At 53.9% G+C, this 18,154-nt stretch overlaps 7 protein-coding genes and 1 non-coding gene across 8 annotated transcripts; 3 read left to right on the top strand and 5 right to left on the bottom strand.

Annotated features, from left to right (window-relative positions):
• The first annotated feature begins 3,088 nt into the window (after positions 1-3,088).
• On the top strand, positions 3,089-5,641 carry N656DRAFT_544579 (uncharacterized protein). Its single transcript, XM_064810027.1, has one exon. It carries the CDS (start codon positions 3,239-3,241, stop codon positions 5,546-5,548), a length of 2,310 nt encoding a protein of 769 aa, XP_064672330.1. The 5' UTR covers positions 3,089-3,238; the 3' UTR covers positions 5,549-5,641.
• Positions 5,608-7,432, bottom strand: N656DRAFT_749349 (FAD-binding domain-containing protein). Its single transcript, XM_064812975.1, has 2 exons — positions 7,308-7,432; positions 5,608-7,227 (listed from the first exon to the last, which is right to left on the bottom strand). Exons 1-2 carry the CDS (start codon positions 7,386-7,388, stop codon positions 5,803-5,805), a joined length of 1,506 nt encoding a protein of 501 aa, XP_064672329.1. The 5' UTR covers positions 7,389-7,432; the 3' UTR covers positions 5,608-5,802.
• Positions 7,433-8,302: 870 nt separating this feature from the next.
• On the bottom strand, positions 8,303-8,872 carry N656DRAFT_766916 (DUF636-domain-containing protein; the record flags this gene model as incomplete). Its single annotated transcript, XM_064813520.1, has 3 exons — positions 8,303-8,334; positions 8,397-8,517; positions 8,612-8,872. The coding sequence occupies 3 exons, from the start codon at positions 8,870-8,872 to the stop codon at positions 8,303-8,305; spliced, it is 414 nt and encodes a 137-aa protein (XP_064672328.1).
• Positions 8,873-9,413: 541 nt separating this feature from the next.
• Positions 9,414-11,284, top strand: N656DRAFT_835636 (uncharacterized protein). Its single transcript, XM_064818757.1, has 3 exons — positions 9,414-9,884; positions 9,975-10,810; positions 10,864-11,284. The coding sequence occupies exons 1-3, from the start codon at positions 9,785-9,787 to the stop codon at positions 11,182-11,184; spliced, it is 1,257 nt and encodes a 418-aa protein (XP_064672327.1). The 5' UTR covers positions 9,414-9,784; the 3' UTR covers positions 11,185-11,284.
• Positions 11,285-11,352: 68 nt separating this feature from the next.
• N656DRAFT_t41 lies at positions 11,353-11,446 on the bottom strand. Its single transcript has one exon. It is a non-coding gene; the product is annotated as a tRNA-Ile (tRNA).
• Positions 11,447-11,806: 360 nt separating this feature from the next.
• Positions 11,807-13,921, bottom strand: N656DRAFT_766914 (glycoside hydrolase family 5 protein; the record flags this gene model as incomplete). The annotated part of the gene is made up of 7 exons (XM_064813519.1): positions 11,807-11,968; positions 12,053-12,857; positions 12,915-12,936; positions 12,993-13,340; positions 13,406-13,537; positions 13,604-13,802; positions 13,859-13,921. 7 exons carry the CDS (start codon positions 13,919-13,921, stop codon positions 11,807-11,809), a joined length of 1,731 nt encoding a protein of 576 aa, XP_064672326.1.
• A 1,941-nt stretch (positions 13,922-15,862) lies between these two features.
• On the top strand, positions 15,863-16,084 carry N656DRAFT_677109 (ankyrin; the record flags this gene model as incomplete). Its single annotated transcript, XM_064810506.1, has 1 exon — positions 15,863-16,084. A coding segment is annotated over one exon (222 nt), but the record flags the coding sequence as incomplete, so codon positions are not given.
• Positions 16,085-16,942: 858 nt separating this feature from the next.
• On the bottom strand, positions 16,943-17,930 carry N656DRAFT_788183 (NAD(P)-binding protein; the record flags this gene model as incomplete). Its single annotated transcript, XM_064816670.1, has 2 exons — positions 16,943-17,151; positions 17,222-17,930. 2 exons carry the CDS (start codon positions 17,928-17,930, stop codon positions 16,943-16,945), a joined length of 918 nt encoding a protein of 305 aa, XP_064672324.1.
• Positions 17,931-18,154: the final 224 nt, after the last annotated feature.

Raw genomic sequence — 18,154 nt, 5'->3', positions numbered from 1 at the left:
AGCCAATCACTCAACTAACCAATCAGAATGGATCACTAGGGAAGGAGAGTGAGCCAACATAAGGATCACTGGGATCACGAAGTGAGCCAGGTGAGTCAGCACAGAGATCACTAGGAGCAAGGAGTGATCCTCAAAGACAATCATTAGTATATTAGATAGCTAGCTATTCCCTTGGAGGACCTGCCAGAGGTTCTCCAGTAAGCAATGCAAGCAGTTGTCTTTACAACTGTGTGAACACTTGCTTGTGCACTTGTTGTAGACCCTTTGGCTCTACCGAACCTCACCCCGTCTAAGTCAACCTTCAGTCTAAGGAGTCCCTTTCAGTGGTAGGGGACCGAGATTCGTCACAGTCAGAGGGAGAATAAGGAATCCCCCTCCTCCTCCTGGCCCTGGGCCTGGCCAAGGGAGGGCCCAAGGCCCTGGCCTGACTAGCCCACTCGGCCACTGTGGCCAAGGCCGTCTCTATGACAGAGTTTGTATAAGAACGGAGTGTCCTAACAATATTGTAATCCTACACTATATAATTTTCAAAATGGACAGACTATACCCAGTTCCATACTCTTTTCCAGGCTAAATTGTATGTCACCCGAGTATCGTTTCGATGATTGGACATGACTTTCACCTAGTTAGTATAGCGCTACTGTTTTCCAGCCAAATTCCTATGTGCACCCCGCAACATGCCAACTGTAAACTTTTGCCGACCTCCTCTGAGCCTCCATGGACTGTACCGCTGCAGTGCCTGGACCGACGGGAGTCAAGATCCCTTCGCCTTATACGACCGATAAGTTAGCGACAGCCGAGGCCCGTTTGACCAACTACAGGATACCATCGTAAGCAGGGAAGTTAACCAGGTTGGGAAGTTAACCGCGGCCAATGACAGCGGGTCCTGACTTTGCCAAGGTTTGCCATTGGCTGGCGTCATGTGGGGCCTGGTTAATTTCCCAACCTGGTTAACTTCCCTAATTACGATGGTAAGGCTTGTTCGTTTGTTAGCGCGGGACTTGCCCCGTGTTTTCTAAACCAACCACAACACAGAATCCAGAGGCCTTTGGCCAATCGAACCACACGCATCTAGCACTGACCCATTTTTCAGGTTGGGCTTACATAATCTTCAACTTCTCTGCCCTGGCTTCTACCCTGGCCTCAACCTTTACTCTCTTCTCCAGCCAACTATTCCATATATGTTTACAGCGTTGCAAAGCATTCCCACATCGACAAGGCGTCCAACCAGCTATCGCCAGGGCTTCAGATCAATGAACTCTCGCAATTGATTTTGGTTGGCTTTGGCATGCTTGTTCAGATCCATCCCATGTACCACGCTAACGAACGAACAAGGGTTGGACTGTACATAACGCATGCCAAGACTGTCAGTTAATTAGGAGATCTCCGTCGGAGACCAAGAAGCCTGGACCTGCAGTCTTACAAAGCCCGGAGATCATGATCATGCTGGTTTGCTTATTTCAAGGCTTTTGTGGTGCAACTACTGCTGTGCAGAATGCTAGCCGGAAGGGGAGCCCCTCGGTCGTGTACCGCGTCTCTGATACAGGTGATCAATCTAATGTTATGTTACCTTAAGTCCCTTGACCTACCATGCACGGTACGAAGCTCACCCTCAGCTCGCACACTATTGACAAAATTTATGCACAGCATTCTTTTGCTGCGGGGAGCACTTGGAGCTTCGGGGTTGGACAGCTGAGACTTGTCCCTCAAAAGGCACCTTCCATGCCGTAGAGAAGAAGCACGGAGATACATGCATACTTGCGTTGATGTTGAGTCCGCAACCAAGGCGGAACAGCCCACGGGCCTTGCATTGATCTACTCTGTGTTAGTGCTTTTCTGTTGCTTATCTTAGGCTGAGCAGGGAGCCGTCGCTGTGATGCTCTCGTCGATGCCGCTGGCGTTCAGCAAACCCCCTGGGACTTGCCGTGGTTTGCCCCTGACTGGCCCTGGACCCCCACGTCCTCCAAGCAAAAGCTCCCATTCCGGGCCGACAAATGTTGAGGTGCTTCGTGCACATGGAGTTACAGTGTTACACATTACCAGAGCGCCGCAAACTCACAAAGACCCCGCATTTTGCAAGCTGCATATGGCGCATCTGAGTTCGAGTTAAGAAGTAGGTGCAATTACGGAGTACATACGCAGGGTTGGCCGTTCCCAAAGCGTTTCTCTCCAACCTCGCAATTCAGCTCTTTACAACACAATGTCATTACTCATTGGCGCTCCATCATGATGCTGTTCTATCCTTGAGCGGCTTGGTTCATACGTAAAAGTTGGGTGTGGCGCATGGCAAATGTCGGGAACTGTAACATACTGTAACAGATTGCCAGCGAGACCCGTGCCTTTGTCCCTCCACGTGGAGTTGCCCGTCCTGGTGAGCGACGGCGGGATGTGGAGATGAGCGTGGGGGTCGACTTGCCCGCAGCTTCCTGCTCGCTGGGTAACTGGTTCGGGGCCCAGGGTCGCCGGGGAAGGAGTCCGGGTCCTGTCGCTTGCCCCGCTGTCGAGCTATTTTTCCTCGCCAGTTAAGCTTACGCCAGGTCTGGCAGTCTGGCTTGACTTCTTGCCGTCTTTCCAATCGATTTCCGAGCTATCTGATCGTTGTCCAAGGCTGCTCCGATGTCCTTCTTTTGCTCTGGATAGGCGCGTACCCGCGACCTTCTGGTGCTTGTCACTCACTTCTGAAGTTCTGCCCGTCGATCCACTGAAGAATGCGCCGTGGACACCTGTAGGGCAGCACTAATTAGTAACCTTGACGGACGACCGACAACACGCAGCAGAAAAAGCCAAACCTCATGGAAGCCCAACAGGCTCCGCAATCCCAGAATGGCGCCGCCAGTGCTGCTCCGGCTCCGTACAAACGCGCCAGCCGCAAGGGCGCACCTCGGCGCTTTGGCTGTGACTACCCGGGCTGCGACAAGTTGTATTCGAGAGCCGAGCATCTCCAACGACACCAGCTGAACCGTGCGTGCACCTGCCACATCCCATCCATCAATCACTCGGTGTGCGTGCCGGTGTGCAATTAGTCGGCTAGTTAACCTTTTTCTCAGATGCGCCCAAGGAAATATACCGCTGCGACGTCGCCGGCGTATGTCCCTCTTTTCCTTCGTGCCTTTCCTCGGTCTAGACCAAAAGATGGTTCGCTAACAAGCATAAATAGTGCGAGCAAAAGTTCGTGCGCGCAGACCTGCTAGCCCGTCACAGGAAGCGGCATTCTGCCTCGTATATCCCGCGGAACCGAATGCCGAGTTTCAGTGCGACGACCGATTCGTCAACCCCAGCTCCTGCTGTATCACCAACCGCCGTCGCCGAAGTCCGTCCCACCCTCGCCCGGGTTCCGCATGACGCCGCAATACTCCTCTCACCGGATACGACCACACATCCTCCGCCAACGCTTCCCAACCCAGGTCCACCCAGAATGGCTCAACCTTCTAGCTGGGCTTCGCAGCTGCCAGACCTTGGGGCCTGCAATATCATTCGCCCCAAGCCAGGCTACTATGCCCGCGAGGACCAGCGCGCCCCTGAGCAGCCCGCCGCTGTGCCCTATCACAGTGTCGAATTTCAGCACGATGATATGTCTCGTGAGAACTTTGCCGTCTGGTTGTTCAATCCACATGCGCCCTATGGTGATTTTAGTGTCTCGCACATTCCGTTTATGGATGGCGGTCTTGAGTCGACTTTCAATAACAACATTCACTACGATTACGAGTCATTGACGAGCGGCCGATCACAGGAGACTCCTGCCCGCTTTGTCGAGGATGAACTCATCACCGAGTTCCGCCGACAGGAGATCCTACGCTGCTTCCACTTGTTCCGTCAGAAGCACCCTAAATGTGAACCACTGGTGGCGAATCTTGTTCACGACAGCAACGGCGATATCCCTGCCCTTGGACTCGAGATGATGCGCGACTGTCTGCAAGAGTATTGGGAGCACGTGTCACCCCGGCTTCCTATTGTGCACCAACCCACTTTTTCGTGCAACCGATGCTCCCTGTATTTGCTCCTCGTCATGGTCGCCCTGGGCGCTGCTTCGCTGCGCGGCAGGGACTCGAGTGGGAATCTCTCTGATTACGGAGGTTTTGCTGACGTGATTATCCTCGGGGTAAGGTCTGAGATATTGACCGCAGAGGAAGCGCAGCCGCCGGTCTGGCTCTGGGTTTCTCAAGCCTTATTGCTCCTCGAATTCTATGAGAAGATGTACTCATCTCGGCGCCTCCACGAACGGGCCCACATCTACCACTCGGTTGCACTGACCCTTCTCCGTCGAGGGAGCCCCCTAATCGGCCGTTCGGGCAGCGAATCACCCCCTGAAGTACCGTCAGCCGAACATCCACAGGGGGTTGGACTCGATTCCCGCACATGGTGGGGGCGATGGGCCGAGACGGAAGCGATGCACCGTGTGGTCTTTGCAGCTTTCATGATGGATATAATACATGCCGCTATGTTTGGTCATACTGCCGACATGGCACCACACGAGATTCGCTTGCCGCTCCCATGCGATGACAATCTGTGGACAGCGTCGAACCCGGATACTGTGCGGCAGCTCGACCAGAACCTCCGCATGTACGGTGTGCAGACCATATCGTTCCTCGATGGCCTGAAGCGTGCCGTTCACGGCAAAGAAGTCAAAACGCACTCGTTCGGCCGTATGATCATCATGTCTGGGCTACTCAGTGTCGGTTGGCATCTCAGCCACAGAGAGACGCATCTCAAATGGTTAGACCTGTCGGCGCCGCCTACAGAGACCCAGGATGTATGGAGGAGAAAGTTGCTGAACGCATTCGACGACTGGAAGCGGAGTTTTGATGCGGCACAGGGCGCAGCGGGAACATCAGGCCTCGCCGATTCGTCGGCTCAATTCTCTGGTTCAAATGGGCCGATCAATAGCGCCGCTGTACTGTACCACTTGGCGCAGATCAGCTTACATGTCGACATCATAGACTGTCAAGTATATGCTGGTGCTAAGCGATTGCTCGGGAGAAAGGTGTCGGTGAGGGATTATACCAACGTCGTCGCCCGCATGAGAGGGTGGGCATCTTCGCCATCGACACGTCATGCCGTCCTGCATGCCTTCAAACTCCTCCACCGCGTGCTGGTAGATCCTCGACGAAGCGGCGGCGCGAGCGAACGTGAGCGGTTGGACGTTGGCGGCGTCAGCCTGCCCCCGATTGAGGTACAGACCTATTCTTGCCGCAATGAGCCCGACCCACACCGGCCCTGGGTCATGTACTACGCCGCGTTGTGTATCTGGTCTTTTGTACGCGCCCTCAGCCGCCAGGACTCGGTCCAAGACCCGCCATCGCATTCGCACACCCAATTCCGCCACAACAAGCCTCCGCCGGTCAACTATCGCCGCGTTGCCGCTTATCTTTCGCACGTGGCGAATCTCTCCGAGCTGACCGAATCTGTGGCCATGGGCTTGGGAGACGGCCTGCCAGACCTGCTGGATGCCTTGCGCTCTATCTTCTCTGAGGCTCACTCTGAACTGCTGCAAGAAGCATGCGAGCGTCTCCGAATCTGCAAAGAGATGCTTGTCAACGTATCAGGTTGACACCTGTCTTCACAGCTGACAGGTTCTCAACAAAGGTCCAGTTGCAATGGGGACCCCCTGCAGGGCCATGACAGGATTGAGACAGTCTTGGTAAGGCAATGAGAATACGGTGTTAAGAGACCTGTTACTGACAAAATGACAGAGATTTAGGTTGTCGAACACGTCCCGTTCGAGCATGAATGCCAGTCCATGGTCTCCAAATCCCCGCCGACGCTGAATCCTGCTCGTGGCAGATTCCCGGGACACCTGCTGTCTTAGAGCTTGAAATACCCTTTCCACAACTTCCGGAACTCGCCATTCGGGTCCCACTTTCTCGCCGTTTTCCTGAGTCTCGCCAAACTTTCTAAGCCGTAGCCAGCATATACGTCCTGCGGCCGTCCGGCGTAGTTCATATAAATATAGCCGTTCTTGGACCTGGCCCCACGCTCGGCAGCGAGCGTATCAATCTCGCGAATGAGGCGACCACAACTTTCCTCGACAGCCGCATCCAGCAACGGGCTCGACCACATTACATTCACCTGCACGATCATGATCGGCCCGTCTTCAGGTTTCAAGCCGAGCGCGTTGCCCCCGTTGACCTGCATCGCTTGCAGGATGTTGAGTGTGATAGGCTGGAAGACCATAAAGGGCGTCATTGTCGAGTTGACGGGTTCGGCGGCCGCTCTCAGCCGGGTTACGTGTGCCTCAAAGAGTGGGACAATATCCAATAGCAGGTTAGGACTTGCAGTCGCTGCTACGGTCGTGTCCCACCAGGTTGTACGGCCGCCAAATGCCTGCTCAATGTCCCGCGAGAGGCGTGAGACGTTGGCGATGCGCGTGTTGACTGATAATGCGGGCACGTCGTGGAAGGGGGAGAAGACTGCCGGCGGGGAGATGTTGGCGTGGGTGGAGTGGAATTGGTCGCTCACGACCGCGTAGCCCCCTAGGGAGGCATCGTTGACCAGGATGAAATAGAGATGTGCGGCAGGGTCTGCTACTAGGTTGCGCACGAGCAGGTCATGCAAGAGCGGAATCAGGGTTGTGTTTACGCTTCCGGGCCAGATGAGCGAGCTTGCCCAGAGATCGCCCTGCTCATGGGCAGCCAGGTCAAAACGGGTGACGATTCCGAAGTTGGTACCGCCTCCACCCCGCAAAGCCCAAAAAAGGTCACGGTTGGTGACAGGGGACGCGTTGACGATCTCTCCCGAGGCGAGGACAATCTCATAGTTGCGCACATTGTCGCATGCCCAGCCACGAGTGCCAGAGAAGTAGGAAATGCCCCCTCCTAGCGTCAGACCACTGACACCGACTGTTGCGCTCCTTCCGCCTACCACAGCGAGGCCCAGCGGATCCAGCGCTTCCGACACGTTGATCCATCTGTTCCCGGCGCCAACGGAAACGGTTTTTCTATCGGCAGAAACCGTGATGTCGGTGAGGGATGCCAGGGTGATGGTGACCCCGTCCTCAATGCTGGAGGCGCCCTCAAAGGGGGTGTGCCCGCCGCCTTTGACGGTGAAGGGCGCGTTGTGGCGGGTGAGCACCTTGACGGCTGTGGACACGTCCTGCGCGGTGTTGGGCGCGACGAAGCAGGAAGGGCTGAGATTGGATTGGCGCTCCGACCAGTAGAAGTTGTGGGTGTCGTAGAGTGTTGAGTTGGGGAAGATCACGAGCCCCGGGAGCGCAGCCGCCAAGGCTACACACTGTAATGGATCAGCACCATGGGAGTTTCAACAGCAGCACGCTGTTGGGTTTGGAGCTGGAGGCGAATGGAAGCTCTTACGGGTTGCGCACGATGTTTACTGGCTGAGGCTACCGGTAGGACCGAGGTGTACAACATGAATACATGCCATTTTTGAAGCATTTTGGCGATCTCAGAGTTTGGCTGGCTTGAATGTCTGGTGCTGAGACGATTTCATCTTCGGGCCATATCTTGGGGGCGTTCACCATACATATAGTCTCTGGTTGGTATTATCAAAATGATGATGGGACATCTGGTGCCCGTGTCCGCAGAACCCGGACTGTAGGATTCTGCGAGGTAATTTCTCGTCGAGCCGCCGTCCTGCAGTGACGATCTGTATGGACGGCTGTGCCACACCTCTGCAATCCGCAAGTATGTGTGTACATGCAGTAAGCAAGTGCATTACCTCCGGGCGTGCCGGCTTGGTATTCACCATGTCCAAGGCTGCGGGAGCGGGAGGTTCACAGTTCAGCCAGTAGTGCTGCCCGCCAAGAATACTGCTACCTGGTGATGGATGGTTTATAATCCCTGGTTATCGAGATACAAACGTGATGGTATCCGGACCATTACGAAGCAGAACCCAAAGGGTAAGGTTGGTGTAGGGGAGGTACATACGCACATTGTCTCATCAGGAGAATCATGCGTTCTTCGGGTCAGTGCCGTCATTGGTCGATCTTGGCGGTCATGATTGCAATGCCGGGAGCTGGCTGTCCCGAGACTAGCGCTGACGCTGTTCTCCTATTCGTACCATCATATTCCAAATTTCCAGGCCTTCAGGGTTGTCATCCATTCCAGCTTCTCACTGGACAGGGGAGTCGACGAGTTGTAGTAAACGCCCGCGGGGTATCGTTTACGTCGCATTCTCCGGCTTCTGCACCGAATGATCCAGACTCAATACACACGCTCAGATGTACGTGGTTGATGAAAGTCGATGTTATTACTATGCCATCCAGCTGGTTCTAGGTCTCTGGGTAAGTCATTTCAAGCCAATTCCTCTCTTCCGGATAAGCGTACAGGAATTCTACTCTTTTGCTCTTTCACTCTTTGATTTCTTTCTTGTGAAATAGGCCTAGACCGACATCTCAGTTTTCCGTGACCGGCATCAAGTAAGAATAGTCATTCAAGACATACCTGGGATCTCGGGCATCCAATCTGGCCGGCTCTTGCAAAAGAACTCGCCCTTCGGCTTGACCAAAGAAGGGTCGTCCAACGAGCCCCACATAATGTAGCGGAACTTGTCTGCAGCAGCTTCCTGTATCTCTTGTTAATCGGGCAATTATTCGATTCCCGACTCTTATAGGGTATGGTCGCGTCTAGTCAAGTGCAGCAGAAACAGCCTCACTTACCCCATACTCGCAGACATAGGCGCCACAATTGTCGCAGAACTCCCTCGTCACACCATTCTCCTGTTTGTACTTCTTTGGTGTTCCGCTTTCATATCGGAAAGCCTGGATAGGAACTTTAGCAGTCAGGCCGTAATTTGTGCCGAATGCGCGGCGGCAGCTGTAGCAATGGCACAGTGTTGCCCTAGCGTCCTCTGGCGAGTCTAGGTCTAGCGAATATTGCAGCTTGTTGCATACACAGCGTCCTTGCATGTGGATGGACATGGCTGGCGGGCGTTGTAAGTACCGAAGGGAAGGGCTAGTAGTCGGTGCGAGCTGGATTCGGGTTGCGGAAAGGAAGGCGCGGTTTTGTAGTAGTCGGGGAACGATCATGCTTGGATTCCATCAATGGTGTTGAAGGGAAGTAAAACTTAAGCGCAAGGTTCCAGTCCATTTTCCCTACATTATCTGTAGTGTAGAGCAAAGCAGGTCGTTACTGCCCTGGGTTGTCGGGGTGACGTCAATGACACGGCACTTGTACATCCTGCCCAGAGTACCGGATACCGTACGTGTACTGCACCCCTCAGACGACATTCATCCACATTTGGTTGAGAGGAGGTAGGTATTGTACAAAGGCAGTACTTGCTATGTATTAACGGATACAAGCGATAAACTGTAACTCCTCGATAGAGACGGTCATAAGCACACAGGCCATTGTGGGGAACGAGTTGAAGCCTGTTTAACGCCCGGTGCCTTTGAGCTAACTTGCGTAAAGTGCGATTTTGAGATTGCAGCAATTCCACTCCAGCTCCACTTAACGCCCTTGAAATCTCGTCCGGTATCCAGTCCCGCAAGTACGCGTACATACAGTACCTTACCCATGGAGATGATGTGGAGACAGAGCTAAATCAGACCATCCAATATTTTCCCTCTTCTCTGTGTTCCCGACTGCTGTGCTCTCCTGCAATGCAAAGAGAAGCCACACCTATCTCTACGCAGTTATCATTACAGACCTTCTGACCACACTCATTTTTGCAGGAACTTGTGGTCGTTCTTTTGCCGACCATCAGACTCAGTAACACGCACTTCGCTCACGTTTTGAGATTCCTCCCCTTGATTACTTCATACACTCGTTTCAAGTTTGCGGTGTCGCTCTGCGAGACCGCCAGGCTTGTGCTGAAGGCCTGAACTCGCATCATGGACGATATTGTGTTCGATGAGCAGTTAACAAAAGCGGACCGTCTCGTTCTGAAAGCCTTGGCAGAAGATCTACTTGACCAGTCAACCTCGGAGAAATGTGAGTACTACTCCCGTGCAGTAGACACTATATGTCTCGTGCATAGACGAAGGAAACGGAGATTCACACAGCGTACTGACTGTGGTCTAGGCACAACCTCGAGCCAAGATGAGGCTGTTATTGCAACCCTATCGGCCCTCAACGACCCGAAGGACGCTCAGTTTGAGCCAACCGTGCTCAATGGGATCGACTACGACAGCATCCGCCTGCCAAAACTTCTTGATGGCTGGCTGTTACGCCCATACATCCGCATTGCCCGTTCCGTCGTTCGCTATGAAACTGACGTTGTGATGCTCAACCATCTCTTGCTGTATCTCGCAACATCAGTTCCCAGCGCCGTATTTCTCTTTTGGCGCTTCTCCTGGCTCCACGGACTACTGCATCTCGTCATGCAGTTCACCTACATGGGTCCTTATACCTTGATGATGCACCAGCATATTCACCAAAGAGGCATTCTTGCCAAGCGCTTCCGTCTCATAGACATCCTCTTTCCTTACATTACAGATCCTCTCATGGGTCACACTTGGAACTCTTATTTCTACCATCACATCAAGCACCACCATGTCGAGGGCAACGGGCCCGACGACCTCTCGTCCACCATTCGATATCAGCGGGACGACATCTTCCACTTCCTCCATTACTTTGGCCGCTTCTTGTTGCTGATATGGCTGGAACTTCCCAGGTACTTTGCTCGAAAGGGCAGGTTGTCCCTTGCTCTGAAGGCCGGCTTTTGGGAGGGCGCCAGCTACGCGATGATGTATTGCTTGTGGCGTGTTAACTCACGGGCCGCCCTCTGCACTGTTCTGCTGCCGTTTATCCTCATGCGGATTGGGTTGATGGTGGGCAACTGGGGTCAGCACGCCTTCGTCGACGACGAAGAGCCGGACTCGGACTATCGCTCAAGTATCACACTAATTGATGTTGCGGTGAGACCACATAGTTAATACTTACATTGATACGATCGCTGATCTGAATACAGAGCAACCGTTATTGCTTCAACGACGGCTACCACACCTCGCACCACCTCAACCCGCTCCGTCATTGGCGCGAGCACCCCGTTGCCTTCCTAAAGGGGAAGGAAACATACGCCTCAGAGAACGCCCTTGTCTTCCACAACATTGACTACATCATGATCACTATCCGACTGATGCTAAAAGACTACGAGACACTAGCGAAATGCATGGTTCCCATCGGGAGTCAGAAGTCCATGACCTTGGAGGAGCGGGCAGCGCTGCTCAAAAGGCATACTCGGCAGATTACCGAGGAGGAGATCCGCGCCAAGTTTTCAAAAAGCAGGTAGTCGATGGCTATCCAGGCTCGAGCGGAAACGAAGGGGTTAAGAGCAGAAAGCGGCTGCAGGTATTCCTATAGCCCATGTAGTACTTTTAATAACAAGACCTGTATTCTTCCAGATTCCGTCACAGCAAAAAAGATGGACAACATTCTTTAGGGGGGACAAAACAACAACTGCCCAGTAACAGGATTGAACTGTTGACCTTCGCATTACTCAATATAACCAGGTTATATTAGTACGACGCTCTAACCAGCTGAGCTAACCGGGCTGTCTGATTGGCGGGTTACGGTAATGTGGCTCCAAGCACGAGCAAACGAGTAGAAGAAAATTTAGCCCCTGAACCCCTGAACCCCTGAACCCCTGAACCCTTGAGCCCTTGAGGCTTGAGAAACTTCAGTTGTCTACTGCCTAAGGTCACCGGACTTCAATAGTACAGTATTGCGAAAGGCAAACTCTATCCTCCTAGCTTCCTATTAATGTATGCCTTCCATCATACGCAGATCCATCCATGTCGGTTACGGCAGTTGGTCTTGGGCTACTGCGGCAACTTGGCAGGATTTAAGGTTAACCCAACTTCCAAGTTCAGACTCCCCTACCCAACAGCACCCGGTAACCGAGGCACAAACCGCTACACCGTCAAAGTGTACTCAACCACATTCCCATTCCCTTCAGCCCTCGGATAAAACTCCCACCTGAACGTGGTATTCTGTCCGGACGCAATCACAGCATCGATAGCCGCTCGCCTTATTATCACCCTGTTGTGATCAAAATCCCACTGGTTGTTATACGTCTATCACAACTCCGTTAGCAACATACCAACCCATACTCATCCCATCATCCCTTCATATACATATACAATAGGAACGAAACTTACCGCTCTCCCCTTCTGCAACGGCCCCAGCCACTGGGTCCAATCATCGAACAGATACCCTCCATCCGCTTTCACAACCTGCACCGCCGCGACCCGGTGCAGGCCCCGCCACTCAACGGGGATGCTCAGATCGCCTCCAGCGGGCGCGTCGCGCGCGGCAGAGGATAAGGAAGCAAACTTGGGCACGTCCCACTGCACCAGCTCGACGCGTGACGGCGCGCCGGAGGAGAAGGTTACCGTGATGTTGGCCTTTGTCCCCGGCGCGGCGGTGGCGGATAGGTATTTCGCGAGGAATGACGCGTGGAGGGTTATGTTGGAGTTGCCTGTGATGGAGTAATCCCGGCCACGGGACAGGGTTGACGAGCCGATTTTGAGGCTGCGGATGGTATTGCCGTTCAGCAGGAACGGGAGGGTTTGATTTCCTGGTGTCTGACCAAGCTTGTTGAAGACATATGCCGAACTGACCTGCACCGTGGCGGCCGGGTCGGTAGTGCTGTCGGGCAGGGAATTGTTGCGCCCCGCCAGGGCGTGCATCATGATGTCGATGGCTGTCTGGTCGCGCCACTTGCCTGTCGCGCGGTCCAGGTTGTCGAGTCCGTTGTCCCAGAGCATGGGGAGCATGTCGAGCGCCTGGGCGGTGCGCAGCACGTGGTCGAACCATTTCCAGCGTGCCGCGGGCTCCGTGTTGAGCTGCGAGGCGTCATACTCGCCCAGGACGATGGGCACGTTGGTGAAGTTGCCCCGGACCGAGGAGAGTTCGGCAACGACGGCGGCTTTGTCGGCTTCGGAGCCCCAGATAGTTTTGCCCCTAGGCTAGTGTTAATAGGAGGGCTAAGGATTACCGGTGTTTAATCTGGCAACTTACCAAGCACCGAAAACAAAGTCATCTGTACATGATGCCGGTTAGAGATTCTGTCAGACGCACATATCAGGGAGTACTAACAAGGATTGTAAAAGTGAAACTGAAACGCCCATGGATTGGTGATATTGGCCGGTGCCTTGAACCACTGAATCTTATCAGCGCCCATCCCAGGTCCAGACAAAGTGATGACTCTCTTGGAATTGAAACCGCCAGTGTCGACGAGTGCCTTCACAAAGATGTCATTCAGCTTCATGAGTTTGGCCCCATCTTCGGCGTTGTTTCCAGGGGGCTCGTTGATGGGTTCAAAGGCAACCAGCTCGGACTTGCAGCGCAGCTTGTTGGCTATTTGCATCCAGGAAGCTTGGAACTTCTCCTCGATCATGGTCAAGTTTGCGTCAGCCTTGGAGACATCGGCCCATGTCCACGAGTCTATTCAGTCGTTCTAATCAGCCACAATACGCCAAGGTACTTGTGAAAGCACGGGGAGATGATACCGTGATGCATGTTTGTGATCACATAGAGCCCCTTAGACGTAGCCATGTCCACGACATCCGAAACACGCTGCAGCCAGGTCGCATTGATGGTCCAACTCGGCGAGCCAGTCACGTAGTGCTCCGCGTAGGTGACTATAATTGTACGTTAACGGAAAGTGAACAAGGCACATTGCTGACGCAGGAAGCAGAACCCCATACCCGGAAGCCGGACAGACTTGAAGCCCGCTGCCTTGACATAGTCCAGTGTCGACGCTTGCAGGCGCGGATTGTTCCACGAGCCTTCGTCAGGCAAGGCATCGAGCGTATTGCCAATGTTCCACCCCGGCTTGGCCGCCTTCACCCAACGCTGGGCTGTGAGGGATTTGAAGCTTGACGAGGGGCAGTCACCGCTGGAGAGCTGCGTAGATTTGTTAGTACGACATCTGTTGATTGAGCAAAGACAAGCACTGGTACCGGTTGTGCTAAGGACTCGTGCGCCGCAGCAGCAGCGAGCGCAGCCGTGAATAAGGCCCTCATTTGATTGAGGTGCTACAGAGACTTGACGGCAACTCGAAAGTATTAGCGGACTGCGCGTAACAGAACTAGCAGCGAAGACATGACACTGAACAAAGTTTGCGGTTTCTGCAAGAGGGATATACATATACTAGTGAGCAGGACGCGATTACTTGGGGTGATGTCCATGTCGACATACTGGAGCCACCGAGCCAGCGTGGTATTGATGTGCAATAGGGGCGCTCGGGAGCCTGTGGGTTGCCAAACGGGAGGAACGGTGGGCATAACGCTGAATCTTAGTGGAGGACTTTTTACGGAAATTTGTCGCTTCGCGTTGCCGCCCCGTGATTCCGGGTTAGTGAAGAACAAACGGAGTTGTCTGTTCCGCGATGTGGTCCGCCAGATCCAGCCGAGCTCCGGCTACCTAGGTACCTAGGTGTTTGCACTAGGATTTCTCAGGCACTAAAACCGCTCAAGATCTTGGGAATACGATCAAGCAGATGAGAGGTAACTGTATCTAAAAAATTATGCGATGAGTTCAGTGTTTAGGATAGGAGCAGGCACTTATTAGCAGCGAGCACAAGACGTTCCTGAATAGAGTTGGGAGAGGTAGTGCGACAAAGGCTAAAGCTAAGAAGGCTTGTCCCTATATACCCCTAAACCTGGTTTTGGTTTGTCGACATTATAGGGTTAGGATCTGTGGTCAGAGGATACATACATAACCCTAATCCTTATAGCACTAACACCCACAAACCCCCTAATCTGTACACCCACCACAACGTTGGAAATGCTCGCCAGCTACGGGAAAACAAGCTCTTGATGATAATAATCTCAAGAAGAGAAAGATGGCCAGAGAGGCTCGGGAAGGCAAGCCTATATAGGCTTGCCTGGCTAGCTGTGGTGGTGAGGGTGTTTGCCCTGTCAAAGAGGACAAAGGAGTGCTAAGAAGCTCTAGTTAAGGCCCAATGAGCTCTAAGGAGCTCCACCAACACAAGCGCACCTAGTCATGGTAGTTATAGTAGTTCAAATATATATGCCAATCTATGCCGTTGTAGTTTCGTCGTTGTAGTTATGTCATTGTAAGTACCAGGTAGGCCAACGGGTAATAGTTATCCCGAGAGTCCTGCTGAGCCTCAGTTGAGACGGGATTGTAAGCGCCAAGCAATCCAAATCTCAACCCAGAAAACAGAAAAAGAGGGGGGCGGCAAGCTAGGCACAGTAGGCAGCCAAGAGTACTAGGTAGGTAGAGAGGCCGCACCTTCCTTCTGACCCGGATGGAATTTCCCTTAGACAAACTAGTAGTAGTCGTATCCACGCCCGGCCCCAGCTTCGTTTTGTCGCTGCGGCAGTCAAAGGCACCCCTGGTCACCCCTATCGAAGCAGGCAAAGGCCAAGACGATGCCATTGAAGCTCAAGTTGAAGAAGTGGGCTGGGCGTGTGCTTGGGAAATCCAGCATCAGCCAGAACTCGACCGCAAATGATGTCAGGAATCCCAGCATAACGTCCCCCGGATCCACAAGACCACTATCCTCGGGCCCCAAAAACACAGATGGCAACAATCTCAAACATGAGCAAGCCGAAGAACCGGAACCTGCACAGCAGGGGATGAAGCCTGAGAAGGCTGCGCAAAGTCTCGCCAAGGAACCGGAAATCCTTCCACAGGAACGGATGGGGACAGATCTTTGGGCCGCCCTCAAGCTTGAAGAACGTGGTTATACGAATCCGGACCTGAACTGGGTCATGGGCAGAGCTTGCTCCTTAGGACACAGGGACGTCGTAGAGAGGCTTCTTGAGCACGGAGTGCATCCTTCGGACCAAAGCACCTACAAAGACCCTGGATGCTGGTCTGAAACACCACTCGCCTTTTTGCACTACGCCGTGCGGGGAAAAGCGCCAGATATCACCATCGTCAAACTCCTTCTGGAACGGGGTGCATTCCCTAGCCCGCGGGCCAGACGTTGGGGCACGCCACTTCACTACGCAGCCCTAGACGGCGTGTCCGAGATTGCCAAACTCTTGCTTGACCATGGGGCAGAGGTTAACGCACGCGATGCAGAAGATGAAACACCTCTGCATGTCGCGGCGAGAAGCGGAAAACTTGAAATTGTCAACATCCTCCTTGCGCGCGGCGCAAATCCAAATGCTTACTCTCAAGATGGCCGAACACCCATGGCCTTGGCCACTCTTCCGCCAGGCATGACTGGGGCTTCGTATTCCCAAATCGTGGATAGGCTTCGCGAAGTGGGAGGGCAGAACATCGACAGGAAGCTTGACACTCAGAACCGCGGCGGGATGAAGCGCACAACCGCGAGCTACAACGGTCATAATTACATATCGAGCTCCTACTATTCTGGTGGTTATGGATCGGGTTACACTAATCCTGCGATTTTTCGCTGGGACTAGGGAGGATCCGGGCTGCCGAGGAATAGGTAAGCTTCGAGTTCTGAACGGTGTGGCTACTCAATGGCTTGAACTGAAATTGGGACAGCGTTGACCCAAAATCACCAGCGATCATGGCAACATTGATGGACCAATGAGCATTTCCTTGACCAAGGCACCACTCGTTCCCTCGGTATTAAGTTGGGAGGTCAGAGACAACCCATCTACTGTGTAGCTCCGTCATGAACCTGTGCTTGGCAAGTGCTACAGGATTCTTGTATGCTTGGGGCTTCTATCGAAAAGTGAGATATCTGAGTTAATGCCACTGGCATGCTGACTGCCCGTGCGGATGGCTTCGACGAGACCTGCATGCAGCATGGATGACTATGTACCTACATACCTGCGCTGCTTATTATCTGCAAGGGACTAGTTACGGAATTAGGTGGCTGTTTTCTGCCTAGCTAATAGTCTCTTTTTACATGTCTGTCAATGGAGTGCCGTCCATAGGTGAGGTCTTATAGCTGCATCTGTCCTTAAGAACAGTTCTGTCATTTAGGGAGAATAGTACACAATTGAGTTTAGAACTAGGTCTGATTTCCCTACCCAACTAGTAAGAGGTTGAACGGCCAGCAATCACGATCGCTCGTGTCCAGCCAGGGCTCGCCCCTACTGTCCGCCAAGCGCATGACTGCCAACGTAGCGCGGGAAGCCCGAGAAGCTCAGCCACAGCTCGCCCGCGAAGGGCGAGGTGCCGACAATCTCCTTCTCGCGGCTCTTGAGCTCGTCAACGTCCCAGGCGGCGAAGACGATCTTGCCATTGAGGAACTTGGCCTCGGGTGACGCAACCCAGACTAAGAAATCCGCGGGGAGGGAGACTGAGGAAGAGAAGTATAGGTAAGTATTTGATCAATGGAATCCACATGTATAAGACGAGTAAAGACTTACTGTCATCGAAGCTGAAGGGCAGCTTGGTAGTCTTTGACAGCTGGGCGGACATGGCGGTGTCAAGGAAACCCGGATGGACGTGGTGGATCCGGACATGGGGGTTCTCAGCGCCAAAGGCCTGCAGCAGCTTGACGGCGGCCATCTTGGAGCTGACGTAGGCGCCCATGCCGTGAAAGGGCGGGACCAAGATGCCGGCGCTGGTGAGGTTGACGAGCGTCGTCTCCTTCTTCTCCCCGTTGCCCAGTACCAGCGCCTGTGCCAGCGCCAGCGTGCCCACCACGGTCGTCTTGTAGCCGTCGAGGAACGTCGACGGGTCGGCGTCGACGAGTGGCACCACAGGCGCCAGCACGCCGGCCGCGTGGATCACGACGTCGACGCCTCCGTGGGCGGCCGCAACGTCTGCAAAGACCCGCCGGAGCTTGCCGCTGTCGACCAAATCCACCGCGTGAGTCTCGACCGTGAGAGAGTCGTGGCTGGAGCGGACGTGTCCGGCCGCCTCGGCTAGCGCGTCCTCGCGCCGGCCAAGCAGCACGAGCGCCTTGGGGCCCGAGGCGGCGAACGATCGCGCTGTCGCCCGCCCGATGCCGCCCGTCGCGCCGGTGATCACCACCACTTTGCCTGCGGAGGAGAGTGCGGGAAGGGTTGGGTTGATTGCCGCGTAGGTGGCCGAGTGCGTCACCTTGGTGTACGAGGGTTGTGGCGCTGCCATGGTAGATTTCTTTGTTTCTGTCTTTGGAGAGCCTAGGGAGACGTAGACAGCGGAAGACGCGTGTATGTGACTAGAAGTTGTTTGACCTGTTGGAATGAAAGCCTGATGGAACAGAAACCAGCGAGGAGTGTGTGGGTTTGCCGCCCGTTCTTGTATGTTACCCGTTCGCCATGTGCTCGGGTATCAGAGCTGACACTCCGCTTGCATCGGGCAGATATGGGGGG

This window comes from Canariomyces notabilis (assembly GCF_033297395.1).
Source record: "Canariomyces notabilis strain CBS 508.74 unplaced genomic scaffold N656scaffold_5, whole genome shotgun sequence".
Classification (NCBI taxonomy): Eukaryota; Fungi; Ascomycota; class Sordariomycetes; order Sordariales; family Chaetomiaceae; genus Canariomyces; species Canariomyces notabilis.
This window is presented reverse-complemented; position numbering and strand designations above follow the sequence as displayed.